Source organism: Electrophorus electricus, chromosome 1 (assembly GCF_041902795.1).
Source record: "Electrophorus electricus isolate QZ-2024a chromosome 1, ASM4190279v1, whole genome shotgun sequence".
Classification (NCBI taxonomy): Eukaryota; Metazoa; Chordata; class Actinopteri; order Gymnotiformes; family Gymnotidae; genus Electrophorus; species Electrophorus electricus.
The window spans coordinates 11,334,362-11,353,720 of NC_137497.1; the positions used below are offsets into that span (position 1 = coordinate 11,334,362).

Here is a 19,359-nt window from a genome sequence, read left to right on the forward strand (position 1 = left end):
CATCTAGACCACAGAAAACACTTTATTCATCTGTTACAGAGAGAAGGATTCCAGCATGAACGCTGAGTATTACATAACAGGTTTGGGACACAGAATGTAAATACAATACACCCAATCTTTGGAGAGTAGAATAATGTCAAACACACAAACACAGTTTACCCAGAACTGTTAAATTAACAGCTTTCTATATTAACCCTCACCCTGGTTTCTGGTCAGTATCTGATAGTGTCCACCATGGGTGCAGCCTGTCAGGGTGCTTCACCTCTGATTATCCTGCCTGCTGCCCCACAGCTGCTCTGTTAAACCTCTCTCTCTCTCTCTTTCTGTCTGTCTGTCTGTTCTGTTGCCCCCTGTTCTGTGTGGATGGGGTAAATATAACTGGTTGTGTTTGTCATTTCCCAGTATCTGGTGAAGCACCATTCACATAAATATTATTCTACATCACCAGAGTGAGGGCCAGGGGAAGCTTCTCTGGTTATTCTGCTCTACTGTCAGTACGGTGTTTGGGTTGAAGCCATGTATCACATCATCATCAGCATCATGTACACAACCATGAATTTAACTTGGATTCATGTTTATAAACTGTAGATTATCCATTAAAGTCTTTGTTTTGTTTGTCCACAGTGACCAGAAGAAGCCTGTAAACATTTCTAAAGAAAAGCTGGAGTCATTGTTCAAGGTGTGTAAGTGTGTGTGTGTGTGTGTGTGTGTGTGTGTGAGTGTGAGTGTGTGTGTGTGTGTGTGTGTGTGTGTGTGTGTATATGTGTGTGTGTGTGTGTGTGTGTGTGTGTGTGTGTGTGTGTGTGTGTGTGTGTGTGTGTGTGTGTGTGTGTGTGTGTGTGAGGGGGAAGGGTCTTTATCATTAGAGTGTGTTTAGATCACAGATCATGATGAGACTCTGTGGTTTACTGGTTCATGTATTACTTTAATGGCTTTTTTGTAATTTAACTGATAATGAACAAAACTCACTTCACAAACTATTATAACTTTATAAAATTAACTAATATTTAAACTTTAAGATACAGCCCAGTTAATGTGATGCTTATGTTCTTTTATAAACCATAATGTCCACATGACCTCACAATCCCACTCAGTTCAGTCCTCTCTTCTGTTTAATTGATTATTATGTGTTAAAAAGATCCATATATAACACTAGTTTCACTGATATTGTTTATTCAGGAGCTGGAGGACAAAATCATCTCTCTGCTGAAGAATGAGTTGAAGAGATTTAAGAATCTACTGAGCTCAGATTACCCAGCATGCACTGAGAGACAGGTGGAGGATGAGGAGGATCACAGCAGTGTCAGAGAGGGGACACTGACGATCACACTGCACGTCCTGAGGAAGATGAACCAGAAAGACCTCGCTAACACACTACTGACCAGTAAGAGTTCTGGGTCATGACATTATCACATTTAGCAGGTGCTTTTATTGAAGGAAAAAAAAAGAGTACAATTCAAGCAGTTGAGGGTTAAGGCAGTGGCAACAGTGCAACTTTGTAGTGGTGGGGCTTGAACTGACAACCTTCTGATTGTTAGTACAGTACATTAACTGCTGGACTATGTGTCATGTGTTTGCAGAATGCTGACCTTTTGAGGATACATTGTTATTCTTTAGGGCTGAGATTTAATTTGACCAGTGAAATTTGACCACAAATCACTGGCAGATGTTGATCTTTTTTTTTCTATGTCCACATGCACCCCCCACCCCTCCAAGTATCAGAGTATATGTTCATGAATGAATCATATGAGAGTTTGGATACAATCACCATCAAGTTTACTCACAAGTGGAATAGTTCAAGTGGTCAGACACCAGTGTTCAGACCTCAAACCAGCCCATCTAACCATAAACTCAACCCAAAACCTAGTCCTAACTCTCACTCTGGCCCTAATCCTGACTCAAACCCTATCCGAAATCCAGTTAAAATCCAGTTGTCAACTTCATGTCTATGACATCTTGTTGAGTATGTATTATTCCTGTTATATATTCTCAAGTTCACACCTGCAGATATGAGCTTTGATACTTCAAATAAAGTGAAAAGATACTGAATTCAACAGATTATAAACAGATTTTATTTAAAGAGTTAATTAAAACACCACTGAATTAATTAATCTACTGAATGTCTTCAGATGCTTCACTTCTGTTACATCACTGATGTATTACTGAGGGTCTTTTTAGCGTTTATTTAATGTTAAAAGCATCAATTAAAAGAAAGTGTCACTTTATTCTCTGGAACTGAGATTAGAACACAGGTCCTATCTCACAGATCACATTAGAACACAGGTCCTTTCTCACAGATCACATTAGAACACAGGTCCTCTCCATTTATAACAATCTGTTCATCTCTTTTCCTGTAACTCCTGTAATGAGTCTTTTATGAATGAACCTGAATCTAAAAGAGATTAGCATGTGTTCTGTTGTCTTCCTCTTTTATCAGAACTGGCCCCTGCTTGCCACAGAAAGCTCAAATCCAAACTGAGGGACAAATGTCAGAAGATTCATGAAGGAATTTCACAGCAGGGAACCACAGCACTTCTGAATGAGATCTACACAGAGCTCTACATCACAGAGGGAGGGAGTGGAGAGGTCAATAATGAGCATGAGGTGAGACAGATTGAGACAGCATCCAGGAGAACAGCAACACAGGAGACATCCATCAAATGCAGTGACATCTTTAGACCCTTACCAGGACAAGACAAAGCCATCAGAACTGTGCTGACTAAAGGAGTGGCTGGAATTGGCAAAACGGTCTCTGTGCAGAAGTTCATACTGGACTGGTCTGAAGGAAACATAAATCAGGATGTTCTCTTCATATTCCCACTTCCTTTTAGGGAGCTGAATTTGCTGAAGGAGAAAAAGTTCAGTCTGGTGGAGCTTGTTCATCGCTTTTTCCCAGAAACATGTGAATTAAAACCTAAACATTATACAAGCTACAAAATTCTGTTCATCTTTGATGGTCTGGATGAGTGTAGACTTCCTCTAGATTTCCAGAACAATGAGAGATTGTGGGATGTAACAGAGTCGACCTCAACGGATGTGTTGCTGACAAACCTCATCAAGGGGAATCTGCTTCCCTCTGCTCTCCTATGGATAACCTCTCGACCAGCAGCAGCCAATCAGATCCCTCCTGAGTGTGTTGACCAGGTAACAGAGGTAAGAGGGTTCAGTGAACCACAGAAAGAGGAGTATTTCAGGAAGAGAATCAGTGATCAGGTCCTGGCCAATAGAATCATCACACACATGAAGTCATCAAAAAGCCTCTACATCATGTGCCACATTCCAGTCTTCTGTTGCATTGCAGCCACTGTTCTAGAGAGAATGTTGGGTGAAGCAGAGAGTGGAGAGATCCCCAAGACCCTGACTCAGATGTTCACACACTTCCTGATCTTTCAGCTCAGACACAAGGACCAAAAGTATGGAGGAAGTATGAAAGGACAAAAAAGGACTCACACAAATCATATGAAAAAACATGTTTTGCCACTGGGAAAACTGGCTTTCCAACAGCTAGAAAAAGGCAACCTGATCTTCTATGAGGAAGACCTGAGAAACAGTGGCATTGATGTCAGAGAAATGACAGTGTATTCAGGAATGTGCACTCAGATCTTCAGAGAGGAGTTTGAGCTACAGCTGGGGAAGGCGTTCAGCTTTGTTCATCTGAGTGTTCAGGAGTTTCTGGCTGCTTTATATGTGTTTATTTCCTTCATCTCCACCAACACCAATTTGCTGCAACAGAAACACGCTGGATTTTTCAGTATTTTCAAAACCCCAATATCTGTCTTACTCAACAGTGCAGTGGACAAGGCCTTACAGAGTCAAAATGGACACCTGGACCTTTTCCTCCGCTTCCTTCTGGGTCTCTCACTGGAGTCCAATCAGACTCTTTTGCAAGGCCTACTGACACAGACAGGAAACAGCTCTCCCAGCAAAGAGGAAACAGTCAAGTACATCAAGGAGAAAATCAGTGAGAATCCCTCTACAGAGAAATCCATCAATCTGTTCCACTGTCTGAATGAACTGAATGATCATTCTCTAGTGCAGGAAGTTCAAACATACCTGAACAGAGGAGCTAACCGTCATAGAGCCAGACTGTCTCCTGCTCAGTGGTCAGCTCTGGTGTTTGTGTTGCTGAACTCTGAAGAGGAGCTGGATGAGTTTGACCTGAGGAAATATGACCCATCAGAGGAATGTCTACTGAGACTGCTGCCAGTGGTCAAAGCATCCAGAAAAGCCATGTGAGTATTTTCATTTAGAGATGAACAGTGGATGTAGCACTAGATGTGCTTGACTCAGAAGGTCTTCTATGAAAAATGAAAAGGAGAGTGAGAGAGAACATTAGAGAGAGAGCAGGATAGAGAGAGCCTACATTAAAGCACATGTAGGTGATTGAAGGCTCCAACACCAGGTGCTTAAGTTAAACCATAAAGTTGTGGAACATTGGAATGTAGTAACATTGTCCAGTGATTCAATTTAGTCCAGTGATTCATTAGTCTAAATGTATTAATGATGGTTAAATGATATTTGATGTCATGGATAGTTGTGTGTCTCTGTGTCGAGAATGGTCCTACATTTAAAACAGTGGCCAACAGTGTTTATAGTTCACTTTTAGTAAAACAGCCAGAGAAAATGTGCTGCAGTGTAACATACAGAAGTGTTCAAGTACAAACTATCAGTGTGTACACGTGCATGCGCACACACATACACACCACACCACACCACCCAGTGTAACATACAAAAGGGTTCAAATATGAACTATCAGTTCAGCTTTCTGATCAACATTACAGTTCAATCAATACTGACCAATACAGAGAAAAGTGTACAAGGATGAGCATGACCAATGTATACACATGCGCGCACATACACGCGCACACACACATATATATACTGATGGCAGTTTTCAAACTTTATCACAGGTTTTCTTTAGAGCAGATGATGATGACTGGGCACATTATAAGGGTGTAGGTGTTAATATGACTTCATCTGAAACACTATATAAAGGTGTAGGTGTTAATATGACTTCATCTGAAACATTTTCATTGTTTAAATATTTTACCAAGGCAATTTGTCATAATCTAGTTGTAAATAGGTTTAAGTCAAAATAAACTAACATCATTAACAGCAACTGATTCCACTACTACACCTTCAGCTCTGTGTGTACTTGACTTTTAATTAGAAGGTTGCTGGTTCAAGCCCCGCCACTGCTGGGCCCCTGAGAAAGGCCCTTAACCATCAATTGCTCAAGTTGTACTCAGTCAGAATTGCAAGATGCTTTGGATAAAAGCGTCAGCTAAATGCTATAAATGTAAAATGATCAGTGTAGCATGCAGTGACGTTCACAGCTCTGTGTGATCAGTGTAACATGCAGTCACATTCACAGCTCTGTGTGATCAGTGTAACATGCAGTGACGTTCACAGCTCTGTGTGATCAGTGTAGCATGCAGTCACATTCACAGTTCTGTGTGATCAGTGTAACATGCAGTGACGTTCACAGCTCTGTTTGATCAGTGTAGCATGCAGTGACGTTCACAGCTCTGTGTGATCAGTGTAACATGCCACTCACCTAAAACTGTAGCAGGCTACTACTGTTGCTCACATATAGTGGGACCAATATCTCAGAACACTAGTGAAAATGATTGTTTTGTATTTCTCTCAGGTTTAATACAATGCTTTTCTTTACAAATCATATCATCAGCATAATTTGAGTGAACAGTTGAAAGTTTTTTCTTGAATTTCAGAAAGTATTAATATTTGGCTCTACTCAAATGCATGTAAGCACAGTTGTGAAACTGACTGTATCAGTTCTTTTGTACAAAAAGTCAGATGTGCTTGAGTCCTCACACAAGCAGTGCAGGAGAAGTGAGTCAGTTCTGATCAAACTGAAACATGTGAACTGTCCTCCTCTCCCCAGTATTTTACTGCACACATACAGTCCATGAAGGACAAACTCCAGGGACACATTTCATGTCAACAGCAGACATGAGATAGTTGCCTCACACACACTTAACTGACTGATGGGACTGCCTCACACACCTGACTGACTGACTGGGATCTGTCTCACACACACCTGACTGACTGATGGGGTCTGCCTCACACACACCTGACTGACTGATGGGGTCCCTGACTCAGGTATTGAGCCTCCAGGATTCTCGGTGCACCACACAGACAGAATTCAGGACCTCACTGGGAAAAGCAAAGGCAGAGGAGAATGTTTCATGATCAGTGACTCAGTGTGAGCACAGGAATGTGAACACTAGTAAAAGATTCTGCTCTCTGCATTCTGTCCATTCCTCCATAATCACTAATGCAGTGTTCATCCCACCATCATTAGTACTGCAGTGTTCATACACTAATATTCACTACTGCAATGTTCATTCCTCCATAATCATACTACAGTGTTCATTACTCCATAGTCACTACTGCAGTGTTTATTTCTTCATGATAAATACTACAGTGATTATTCCTCCATAATCACTACTGCAATGTTCATTCCTCCCATAATCACTATTGCAGTATTTATTCCTCCATAATAAATACTACAGTGGTTATTCCTCTAAAATCAATACTGTGGTGTTTATCCCTCCAAAATCACTACTGCGGTGTTCATTCCTCCATAGTCACTACTGCAGTGTTTATTTCTCCATAATAAATACTACAGTGACTATTCCTCCATAATCACTACTCTGCGTGTCTTCCAACAATATTTTCTGTTTGTACATTAGTGTATTTGTATTTGTGTAACATTGAATGAGATCTGTGTTGTTCTGTTTCCTGTTATGGTGTTAGGGATGGGATATTTTGATATTTGGACTCTGATTATGGTAACTGCCATTCACTGACTTATGAACCAACCATCCATTATTTGTTCACCTGTCTTAGGTTGCTAATGAATGTTATTTGTCATGTCTTTGTCTATTTTGTCTTTGATGAAGACACAGTAGTGTTGAAATGTTGCTGTGTTTGTAAAATTAAAAGGCTGAAAATGTATCAGTGTGTTCCAGACCTTTCAAGCTCTTCTTAAAATTTTTATTAGCAGTTCAGCTCTTTTAATTCATCATCCTCTCACTGAACTACATTATTTACTGTATTTACTCATTTACAGACTATCTGGCTGTGGTCTCACAGAAGAGTCTTGCAAATCCCTCACATCAGTTCTACAAACAGAAAACTCACTGAGAGAGCTGGAGATGAATAATAATTACCTGCAGAATTCAGGAGTGGAGCAGCTCTGTGCTGGACTGAAGAGTTCACACTGTAAACTGGAGATTCTCAGGTGAGTTTCTGTGACTATTTTTGAATGTAAATAAAGAGGCATTTTAAAAAGGTCAGTGTCAACTCCCTTATAGTACAGTATTAAACAAACATTGCCAGGTAAAGCAATGCAAGGAAATTTACACTTTTATATTATAAAGTTCTCTTCTTCAAATATTTCTAAATATAGTTTTCTGTTGAAACTTCGCTGCATTTCTTTAAATGACCACACTGTGGAGACAAAGAGTTACATTTGTGATGCATGGGCAGATATTCAAGTCTAGAATTGAAATATAACATTGTAAAGAGAAGACACAGATGAGTCCTTGTCCACATGTACAGGTGTATTTATTACAATGCTGCTTCAACTAGGCGCTTTGGCATTTTGTCCACAAGCTGCATTTTTGGTCACCTGAGAGCAGAAATTTTGCAAAATGTCTTACAGGATGAATATATTCTGAAACTCCAACAACAGTGTTTTAAAATGAAGTGTTCTAATGTAAGATTTTCACTGAGTGATTTTAACTAGTTTATGTATGGAAACACTGTAAACATCAGTCATTCTAATCTCTCTGCAAATAAAAGCCCTTAAAATCTTAATTAAAAATTTTAGAGCTGAACCATTGAGGTTTTGGACACATTACAGGACACTTTTACAAGCACACATGATTCCCTTGTGTTTTTGGGTGGGAGACCCTGTTCTCATTATGATCTACACGGTGTGTTCAACACATGTTGAGATGAGCTGAACTGACAGCCATGCTGGAGGAAAGAACGCAACAAGTTAATATTAATTCAATAGAACTGAAAAGTTTATTGGTTATTCCTTAAGATAAATCTGTGATCTCTCTCCACAGGTGTTTTTATGAAACATGTAGCTGGCTAATATTAGTAACCTTAAGCTTGCCAAGTTACAGTATATTTGTTGGTTACTACTCCTAGATACCTCACGCTAACATCATATTAGCTTGACTTAGGAGTGAATGTTGGCTGCTAATTTTTTCATCAAGCCAAAGACATCAAACAAAAATAAAAACAGTGATGGTAGAAGACGTTGAGTCAGCAGAGAGAGAAACTGAGCTGACAGCTGACAGTAAACTCTGTCAGTGAGTAGTGAGGAACAATGTTCAGCACTGGACGAGTGAACCTGTGGACTTAATTACAAGAGAGAAAGAAAGACACACAAGACACAGTAATCAGTAATCAGGAGATTAGGAGCAGAGAAGGAGTGAAGTGTGTGTGTGTGTGTGTGTGTGTGTGTGTGTGTGTGTGTGTGTGTGTGTGTGTGTGTGTGTGTGTGTGTGTGTGTGTGTGTGTGGCATGCTGGGTGCCTGATGTCTTTTAACAAAGCTAATGAGGCTAATGTTAGCTTCCTTAAATCTAAGGAACTGGCTAGAATATAAAAAACTCCTGCTTGTTCGTTTACAGTTAGTATAGAAAGACAGAAAATAACCAGGATGAAGAGAAAGAGTAATGCTATTGCCATGGCAACCTTCTTTAGTAAGAAGACAGCAGGAGAGAGAAAAGACAGAAGAACTTGATGGTGAAAGTATCCAGGAGGAGGACATGGAAGAGAGTGGACACAGCAGACAGAGACAGAGGAGCCAGCTGTGTCCACTCTCACTGTAGCCCCACAGGTCTGCTGTAGTGTCAGCTGTGTCCACTCTCACTGTAGCCCCACAGGTCTGCTGTAGTGTCAGCTGTGTCCACTCTCACTGTAGCCCCGCAGGTCTGCTGTAATGTCGGCTATGTCCACTCTCACTGTAGCCCCACAGGTTTGCTGTAGTGTCAGCTGTGTCCACACTCACTGTAGCTCCACAGGTCTGCTGTAGTGTCAGCTGTGTCCACTCTCACTGTAGCCCCACAGGTCTGCTGTAGTGTCAGCTGTGTCCACTCTCACTGTAGCCCCACAGCTCTGCTGTAGTGTCAGCTGTGTCCACTCTCACTGTAGCCCCACAGGTCTGCTGTAGTGTCAGCTGTGTCCACTCTCACTGTAGCCCCACAGGTCTGCTGTAGTGTCAGCTGTGTTCACTCTCACTGTAGCCCCACAGCTCTGCTGACTTGTTTAGTTGTTGTTTTTTTGTGTGTTAATGTAAATGGTTGATTTTAGTGAATAAATTAGTTGTGTGAAGTAGCGATATTGTGTGTGTGTGTGTGTGTGTGTGTGTGTGTGTGTGTGTGTGTGTGTGTGTGTGTGTGTGTGTGGTGCATAGCATATGTGGTGTTTTGTAATTACATCAGAACTTTAGATCAGATATTTCTGCACCCATAATTCACCATTTGATACTACATAATTCAGGTACACATAGAAATATAACCACATGTAGAATTATAATCACTTGTAGAATTATAACCAAATGTAGCAATATAACTACATGTAGAAATATAACCACACATAGAATTATAACCACAAGTAGAATTTTTGGAATCTTGAAATGCAACCTTTTTCGAGGGGATGAATCAAAGAATGGAAGATGCTTATAAATGACAAAATATTAATTGCTGGACAGAAATGAAACCTTTCTCAGGTAATAATATTTATGTTTATGTAACTCACACCCTTGATTTATTGGTGATGATTCATTCAAATTGTAATCTTATGGGTTAATTAATGATTCCCTGACTGACCTCATGACCTGAATGTCATAATCTGATAAGGAATTAAACAGTATGTAGTTTATTATACACTATAATCGTGGTTTTACCACTATATTAACTTGTGTACCCTGAAATTCCTCTGTGCTGTAAGGCCATTTTAATGTGTCACCACAAGATGTTCACTGGTCCCATCTGTCCCTCCAATAAATATGTTCTGCAGGCCTCAACTGGACATTTGGTGCTAAAATTATTTGCCAGCCAGTAAACCAGAGCTCACACTGTTTAGTTCAGGACAAATATAACTACTGTTTGAAATCTTACTTATAATACAGATTGAGACAAGTATGTTTCATTTACTGTTTATAATGCTTCACCTCAATTGAAACGTGTGTGTGTGCGTGTGTGAGAGAGAGAGAGAGAGAGAGAGAGAGAGAGAGAGAGAGAGAGAGAGAGAGAGAGAGAGAGAGAGAGAGAGAGAGAACTATTATCTGTCTGTGACCACCACTGATAGAATGTGCTCCTCACTGGACCCTCACTGATAGAATGTGCTCCTCACTAGACCCCTTGTTGTGCTCCTTGTCTTTGTGCTTCCTCCATACAGGAGAACAAACACTGACCACAGAAAATACTTAAAACCACAAGATGTCTGGAGGGCTCAGAAGTTCAGAAACAAGAGGGAAGGTGTTTTGCAGGGAAATTATATAAAATACAAATAGTGGCAGATTCAAGGCACTGTTCTGTTAAAAAAAAAAAAGGAAAAATGTGTAAAAATCTTTTATTTAATGCATTGTTCTTAGCAACACTCTAATACAATGGTCATGCAACAGTTTTAATATGTTACACATTAATATGTGTCCAGGCTACATCCCACACATTATAGTAACATGGCCATCTTTCACAAATTATGAAGAAAATCATCAGTAAAGGTGTTTGATAAATGGTAAAGGAGTGTTGGAGGCAGCCATCTTCAGCTGCTGGTTATTTCAGCTGCAGATGATTAGAAAGAGATGCCAACCTTTATACATCTCTGTTATGTGCCAGTGTAGGGGGAGAGACCACAACAGACACTTTATTCTGAGCACAAACCACTATTACTAAAAAGTGATAGAGATTTACAGACATGCCATCTGACTCTATGGGGACTATAAGCCACAATAAAACCCAAACCCAACACTTACTCCACCCCAAACTTGTGTGCATTAAACATAAACCAGAGGAGAGAAAAGAAAATACAGTAGTAGATTTAACAAGCTCAAATCCACTCAGTGAATGTACAGTAATCTACACCCACGATATTTTATGTTGATACACACAGACACACAATAGACTACACTACCCAACAGTGGCACAATGACCTGGGGGAATTGTACTAGGACAGAGCCAACTCTGGAAACTGAAGGTACAAATCTGTGTTCTATTAGCATCCCTGTATTCAGTCTGTGTATTAAATCTTATCAGGCTGCAGTTATGGAGTGTTTGTAGTTTCACTGTAACTGTAGTGTGGTAGCAGCAGGGTGTGTGTAGGGCACCAGAATGGTCAGAAACAGTATAACACCATTATATGTAGTGAAGATAATGTTCCTAATATTTTCTCAACTAAAACTGGGAGCACACGAAACAGCAGAAAACAGTTTGGTCTAGAAATACAGTAATAACCTTGTGATTGTTGCCCTTGTGTCTATGTTGACGTATTAAAAATGTCAAAACGTACAATAAAAACACCACAAATTCTTAAAATTTTACCATTTGAAAAAAATAAAGGTAGTAATAACATGAATATCCAAGAAGCACTTGTATCCAGCAGTAACAGAAATATGAGTGACAGTAATTTTATCCAATCACATATGTGGTAGGACGGGCCGTGCCGGCAGACTATTGAATGACGTCATTACAGTGGCCAATAGCATCAGGGGAGCTGTTTTAACTTACTGAGGTGAAAGGAACTGTAGTGGATCATGAAAATGACAGAAAATCTCACAAACTGGAATTGGAGGATATTTGCTGCTATGGTGATTTCCAAGAGAAAAGGAAAATACCTGAAAGGGACAGACAAAAAGTAAAAGTAGATGGACTAAGACAGACAGACAAAGCCTGTATGAGTTTTTCACTCAATCTCTGATCGTCATTCATGGCTAACAGCTAACTAGGTAATGTTAGCAAAGAAAATCTAACTGTTTGTTTGGTGTGTTTACTGTTCAGCACAGATATCTAATCAGCTAACAGTCTCAACAATTTGACCAAACCGTCAATACACAAGATTGGAAGTCTTGTCGTTGCAACAATCAAGCTAAAGTCTTTTGGAGAAATGCGGTTGGATCTTCACGTAGTTGAGAGCAGGAGGGAGGAGGGTGAGGGTGTGACGAGAGATTTGACGGGGATGTGATTTATAACATCTGGTGTTCATGAAGTACAGCTGTGTATTAATCAGTCAGGTCCCCTACATCAGTTTAAACACATTTAAACGTGGTTACTAGGTTACAGGTGTTCACTAGGCTACAACCACGGTCAAGTCATTCGCGCTTTTAAAATTATATGCGCCTGTATTCGCGATTTTACGGTATTTCGCTGCTCACCGCAATCTAACGCTCCCTAAGCAAAGAGAAACAAACGTAAGTCTTTTTAAGAGCTTTGATGTACATGCCCTTTTACTACATTTAAAATTACAAAATACAGTTTACTTGATTGAACTAGTTTAATTGCATGATTAGATTAAACACAATTGGTAATATATTTACACAGCTTAATAAGCATTGTGGAAACTGCTTTTTCTACATCATGCTTCTCAGAAGTTTATTCTAGAGCTTGACTGCCAGCTGAAACAGGGGTTATCACTAGTGAAATGTGGCAAATGTGCAGGGCAGGGGAACTCCGGGGCTGAAATATTCCACTGCCAATTAAGTGGTGGCCCTTGGATATCACCAGATCAAGTTTGAAAAGATTCTACTGCACCAGTTTTTAATAAATCTATATTGAAGTCTTTCTATTTGTAATGATGTTTTCATTCCCATTTAATTCAGAGAAAGTATGATTACATATTTTTCTGAATTTTAACATAATGTAAAAACAGTTCCACTACCACATGTGAGTAGGAGCCCTTGACTATTAGCAGAGTAAGTTTGGACACATTTCACTGTACAATGTCTTCATAAATCCATATTAAAGTCAAACTACCTTTAGGTGAAATAATGCACTAATTTTGTTTAAACTGAATTTGGATATGTATTTCTCAGGAATTTCCCATAATGCCAAGAAAGTTATACTACCACGTTAGAGTAGGAGCCCTTGGCTATTAGCAGAGTAAGTTTGGACAGATTTCACTACTATTTTTTCAAAAAGCCATATTAAATTCGTACTACCTTTCAGGCGAATTTGTATTCATTTCGGAAAAGGCTGAATATGGATATTTGTTTCTCAGTTATTTCTCATAATGCCAGAACATGTCCACTTACCACATATGAGTAGTGTACCCTGGCTATCAGCACAGTAAGTTTGGACAAATTTCACTGTATTTTTTCATAAACCCCTATTAAAATCATACATTTAGGTGAATTCATGTACTCATTTCATTCAGGTTGATTTTGGATATTTATTTCTCTGAAATGTCCCATGAAGCCAAGACAGTTCCATGACCACATAAGTGTACATTTACATTTACGCCATTTGGCAAACGCTCTTGTCCAGAGTGACTTAGAAAGGTGCTTTGTCATTTTCTCATAGAACAGATCCTAGCCAGTAAAGTAGGTTAGAGTGCAAGATACCAATGAACTAGAATACTGTTGAAATACAGGGATCAGTGCTAATGCCTAGAAGTGCAAAATACATAAAAGCTCTATAACAGACAATCAGTGCAATAAACAATAAGTACTACAGTTAGTCAACACAGGAGCAGTCAACATCAAAGTAATAAACAATAAGTATTAGAGTTGGTCAACATAGGAGCAGTCAACATCAGAGTAGTAAACAACACCCTGCAATAAGTACTAGAGTTTCAGTTAGTCAACATAGGAGCAGGATCAGTGGTCATTTAAATATTCCACAAACAGATGGGTCTTCAGTCAGCGTTTGAAGACTGCAAGGGACTCTGCTGTCTGGACAGCACACGGAAGTTTAATAATCCCATATTAAAGTCATACTACCATTAAGTGAATTCATGTACTCATTTACAATATGCTAATTTTGGATATCTATATCTCAGAAATTTCCCATAATGCAAAACAATTCCACTATACTATATACTATGGAGTATGTTGTAACATCTGTTGTATCTACTGTAGAGTATGTTGTAATATTTGTTGTATCTACTGTAGACTATATTGTAATGTCTGTTGTATCTACTGTAGAGTATATTGTAATGTCTGTTGTATCTACTATATGGTATATTGTGATATCTGTTGTATCTACTGTAGGATATATTGTAATGTCTGTTGTGTCTACTTGCAGTCTAGCTACCTGTAGTCTTGCGGAAAACACTTGTGAAAATCTGGCATCAGATTTGCAACTGCCAAACTCCCTCCTGAGGGAACTGGACCTTAGTAACAATGACCTGAACAATTCAGGAGTGGAGGAGCTCTCTGCTGGACTGAAGAGATTTGTTATAGTCAATAAATATTCTTCTTGTATCTAAAAATAAGATGAGCTTTCTAGTGAAATTCACTGGGAATAATAATTTGGCTACATCTTTGTGCTAGAATTCAATTTCTCTACTAATAGAGCAGGAATCATCTTCTTGCTAAAGAAAAGACTCCTAGATCAAAGGACTGTTGTTTATACCTGTTTTAATGGCATAAACAACCCCCCAAACACACATATATAAGTATGCATCGCTTTGGATTCTTTGACTTTATCTCTGCATTATCATTGGTCCTGTCTCTATATTAAAAATGTTATTAAACAGCTTTCTCTGATTCACAGGTCCAGAAATGTGACAGTGTTATTACTCCTGTTATCAGAGCCAGATGTAGAATTCTGCCAAGATTTTACTGGCATCATCTCATACAGTCTGACATGTAACAGTCTTATAAGACCACTGAAATCACACAGTGTAAGTCCAGCTTTAGGGTTCTTCTGATGTAGGTTAATAGTGCACTAGAGTTCTGAAGGGCTGAATAAAAATAAGAGCTAAAATAAACAGACAGCAGCGAACTGGAGAAGAGTGAAAAAAGCCATCCGCCATGGAGGACGCCATCTTGGAGATGAGAGTGGAGGAACCTCCAACTACAGTTACCAGCCTCTCTAGCTGCCCCACGCAGGCTGGTCTGAAAATGCATCTCACTCTCTGTCTCTATACCTGTTTCTCTCCTTTCTGCAGACTGTCTGGTTGTTTGGTCACAGGGGAAGGCTGTTCTTCTCTGGCTTCAGCTCTGAGGTCAAACCCCTCCCACCTGAAAGAACTGGACCTGACGTACAACCACCCAGAAGAGTCAGGAGTGAAGCTGCTCTCTGCTAGACTGGAGGATCCCAACTGCAGACTGGACACTCTCAGGTATGGAACGTTAGTGTGTGCATGTGTATGTGGGTTTGTTTGTGTGTGCTTACATGTATATGTGTGTGTGTGTGTGTGTGTGTGTGTGTGTGTGTGTGTGTGTGTGTGTGTGTGTTTCTGAAAGAGTGAGAATGAGAAAATAATGAAAACTGAGTCTTCCATTCCTGAGTAGTGCAGTTCCCAAATCATACTGTGGTGGCTGGTGAGTTCACTCTCCATCATTCTCCTGTAGGAACTGCTGAGTTTTAGTTGACATGCTACATTTCCTCAGCCTCCTCAGGAAGTACAGATGCTGTTCTGTCAGGAGTTTATAAACTTTGTTCCATTTTTTGAGGTTAGTTGTAATTAATTTAAGAACCACAGGGTGTCAGTAGCAGTGAGTCGGTTCATGTGTGTAGCGATCGTAGAGTGAGAGAGAACAACTCCAAGAGTTCTAGTTATTATAGTTATTATATCCGTGCTAATGCAGTTGCGTCTGCGTACATCTCATACCTTTTGAAAACATCGTCGTTGTGTGTAGTTTATTGTATTGTTATTTGTAATCACAGATCATTATTTGGTGGATAATTTATTCTCTGTGAAGTTTGGTGCATTGTTTGTTGTGTATATTGGTACGTGTTGTGGCCGGTGTGTTGCTGATTGTCTTTCATGTGATTCAGTTTCACGTTTCCTCCTGATGTCAATAAAACTGTGAACAAGAGCTGAACATTTTCAGAGTTCTGATGTCAGGAGAGTGTTAACCTGCAGATCATGCTGTGTATCGTACATAAACAGAGGACACAGCAGATACTGTTGGGATTTCTTTATGATGTGGTGTTTGTTGTAGGTCCAGGTGAGGTCCTCACTGATGTGGGGTGTGTGTTGTAGGTCTAGGTGAGGTCCTCACTGATGTGGGTGTGTGTGTGTGTGTGTGTGTGTGTGTGTGTGTGTGTGTGTGTGTGTGTGTGTGTGTGTTGTAAGATCAGGTGAGGTCCTCACTGATGTGATGTGTGTGTGTGTTGTAGGTCCAGGTGACGTCCTCACTGATGTTGTGTGTGTTGTAGGTCCAGGTGAGGTCCTCACTGATGTGGGGTGTGTGTGTTGTAGGTCCAGGTGAGGTCCTCACTGATGTGGTGTGTGTTGTAGGACCAGGTGAGGTCTTCACTAATGTGCTGTGTGTTGTAGGTGCAGGTGAGGTCCTCACTGATGTGATGTGTGTTGTAAGACCAGGTGAGGTCCTCACTGATGTGAACTCCAGGAGGTTGAAGGAGTTCACCCTCTCCACCTCCATCTCTCCTGTCTGTAGTGGTGTCTGCTGCTGCTTCTCCTTCCTCCTTGGGTCAATAATCATCTTCTTGGTCTTGTCTGCATTCATGGAGAGATTGTTGTCATGACACCATGTCACCATGTCTGTCAACTCCCTCCTGTATGCTGTCTCATCCAGTGATCAGTCAAACCAGTTTGATGATGCTGGTGTTATACTGGGCGGCCACACAGTCCTGGGGGTCCCAGTGTTCTCAGTCCTTGTGCTGGATGTACACTGCCAGTTCTGACTGACTGATTCTGTCTGTTAGAAAGTTCAGCCCCCATTTACAGAAGGAGGGTGTGAGTCCAATGGTGAGGAGTGTTTGTCAGTTTGGTTGGGGTGACTGTTGAATGCTGAGCTGTAACAGTACTGGAACATAACTGTCCATGTCCTCCAGATGTGTGAGACCCGTGTGGATGTCAGTGCTGACAGTGTCCTCAGTGCACTGGTTCTGACGCTCTGTAAACTGGTGGGGGGTCCTCTGGCCAATAATGGACATTACAGTAGTAAGAATATAGACCATAAGGAGCAGAATAAGTAGTGAGATGGAGAAAAATAAATAAAGAAAAATGGAACAATAAGCAATTAATGTCTAGTGTGGTTTTCTAGAAGTCCTAGTCTGGTCCCGACGGTGTGCACATGACCAAAGCTCTTCCTGTATGAGATCGTCCATGAAGGGCAGTGGAGAAGTAGCTGTGTGGGGTGGAGGTGTGGTGGGCTACAGCAGGGGGCATTAGGGGTTGGTGGGAGGAGCCATGGCAGCTGAGAAAGTAACATCACGACATCAGGGGTTGGTGAACCTCAGCAGACAGAGAGACTAGATTATTAGACATGTCCAGGTAGAGGGTATGTAAATTAGGGAACTATGATGTGCAAAGATGGACTCTGGCAGATGTAGTTATGGCAGCACAGTTAAAAGGAAGCACAGGCATGATCAACACTCCGCCGCTCTCAGCCAACAAACTAGAGAGACAAAAGAGAGGTGAAGTGACAGCATCATCACATCCCAGTTTACGAGAACTCTCAATGCCCATGAACCCCCAGATCTACACCTTTACCTAAGATGGGAAGTAGTTAATAATAAGTAGATATGTTTGCAGCCTTAAATCTTGAAAATCTCAAACATTTACAGTAAGGTTATTCCATAATGTGGGAGATTTGTAGGAAAAGGCTCTGTAGATCTTTGTTTCAGATAGAGAGAAATGTATGCCTGTGTGTGTGTGTGTGTGAGAGAGAGAGAGAGAGAGAGAGAGAGAGAGAGAACTATTATCTGTGAGAGAGAGAGACAGAACTATTATCTGTGTGTGTGAGAGAGAGAGACAGACAGACAGAACTATTATCTGTGTGTGAGACAGAGAGAGAGACAGAACTATTATCTGTGTGAGAGAGAGAGAGACAGAACTATTATCTGTGTGAGAGAGACAGAACTATTATCTGTGTGAGACAGAGAGAGAGACAGAACTATTGTGTGTGTGAGAGACAAAACTATTATCTGTGTGTGTGAGACAGAGAGAGAGAACGATTATCTGTCTGTGAGACAGAGAGAAAGATCTATTATCTGTCTGTGAGACAGAGAGAGAGACAGAACCACTATGTGTGTGAGAGAGAGAGAACTATTATCTGTGTGTGAGAGAGAAAGAACTATTATCTGTATGAGACCGAGAGAAAGAGACAGAAGCACTATATGTGTGTGTGTGTGTGTGTGTGTGTGTGTGAGAGAGAGCGAGAGCCAGAACTATTATCTGTGAGAGAGAGAGAGAGAGAGAGACAGACAGACAGAACTATTATCTGTGTGTGAGAGAGAGAGAACTATTATCTGTGTGTGAGACAGAGAGAGAGACAGAACTATTATCTGTGTGTGTGAGAGACAAAACTATTATCTGTGTGTGTGAGAGAGACAGAACTATTATCTGTGTGTGTGAGACAGAGAGAGAGAACGATTATCTGTCTGTGAGACAGAGAGAAAGACAGAACCACTATGTGTGTGAGAGAGAGAACGATTATCTGTCTGAGACAGAGAGAAAGATCTATTATCTGTCTGTGAGACAGAACCACTATGTGTGTGAGAGAGAGAGAACTATTATCTGTATGAGACCGAGAGAGAAAGAGACAGAAGCACTATCTGTGTGTGTGTGAGAGAGAGAGCCAGAACTATTATCTGTGAGAGAGAGAGAGAGACAGAACTATTATCTGTGTGACAGAAAGAGACAGAACTGTTATGTGTGTGTGAGAAAGAGAGAGACAGAACTATTATCTGTGTGTGTGAGACAGAGAGAGACAGAACTATTATTTTTGTGAGAGACGGAGAGAGAGCAAGAGAGAGACACAGAACTATTATCTGTGTGACAAAGAGAGAGACAGAACTATTATCTGTGTGTGTGAGACAGAGAGAGAGACAGAACTATTATTTGTGTGAGAGACGGAGAGAGAGAGAGAGACAGAACCACTATCTGTGTGTGTGAGAGAGAAAGACACAGAACTATTATCTCTGTCTGTGAGACAGAGGGAGAGAGAGAGAGAGAGAGAGAGAGAGAGATAGACAGAACTATTATCTGTGTAAGAGAGAGAGCGACAGAACTATTATCTGTGTGTGTGAGACAAGAGAGAGAGACAAAACTATTATCTGTGTGAGACAGAGAACTATTATCTGTGTGTGTGTGAGAGAGAGAGAGAGACAGACAGAACCACTATCTGTGTGTGTATGAGAGAGAGAGAGAGAGAGAGAGAGAGAGAGAGAGAGAGAGAACTA

The 19,359-nt window shown here is 40.5% G+C and overlaps 1 protein-coding gene across 2 annotated transcripts in view; it reads left to right on the plus strand.

Annotated features, from left to right (window-relative positions):
* Positions 1-19,359, plus strand: part of LOC118241460 (NLR family CARD domain-containing protein 3-like) — a 28,663-nt gene that overhangs the window by 7,729 nt on the left and 1,575 nt on the right. Inside the window, exons 6-10 of one of the 2 annotated variants that reach the window (XM_081711430.1) lie at positions 625-679; positions 1,180-1,384; positions 2,438-4,232; positions 7,097-7,267; positions 15,152-15,325. In XM_081711430.1, coding sequence (XP_081567556.1) covers positions 625-679; positions 1,180-1,384; positions 2,438-4,232; positions 7,097-7,267; positions 15,152-15,325 — 2,400 coding nt within the window. Of the gene's footprint in view, positions 1-624; positions 680-1,179; positions 1,385-2,437; positions 4,233-7,096; positions 7,268-10,444; positions 11,699-15,151; positions 15,326-19,359 lie in introns of those variants that run through there. The other variant, XM_081711434.1, reaches the window with a different exon arrangement.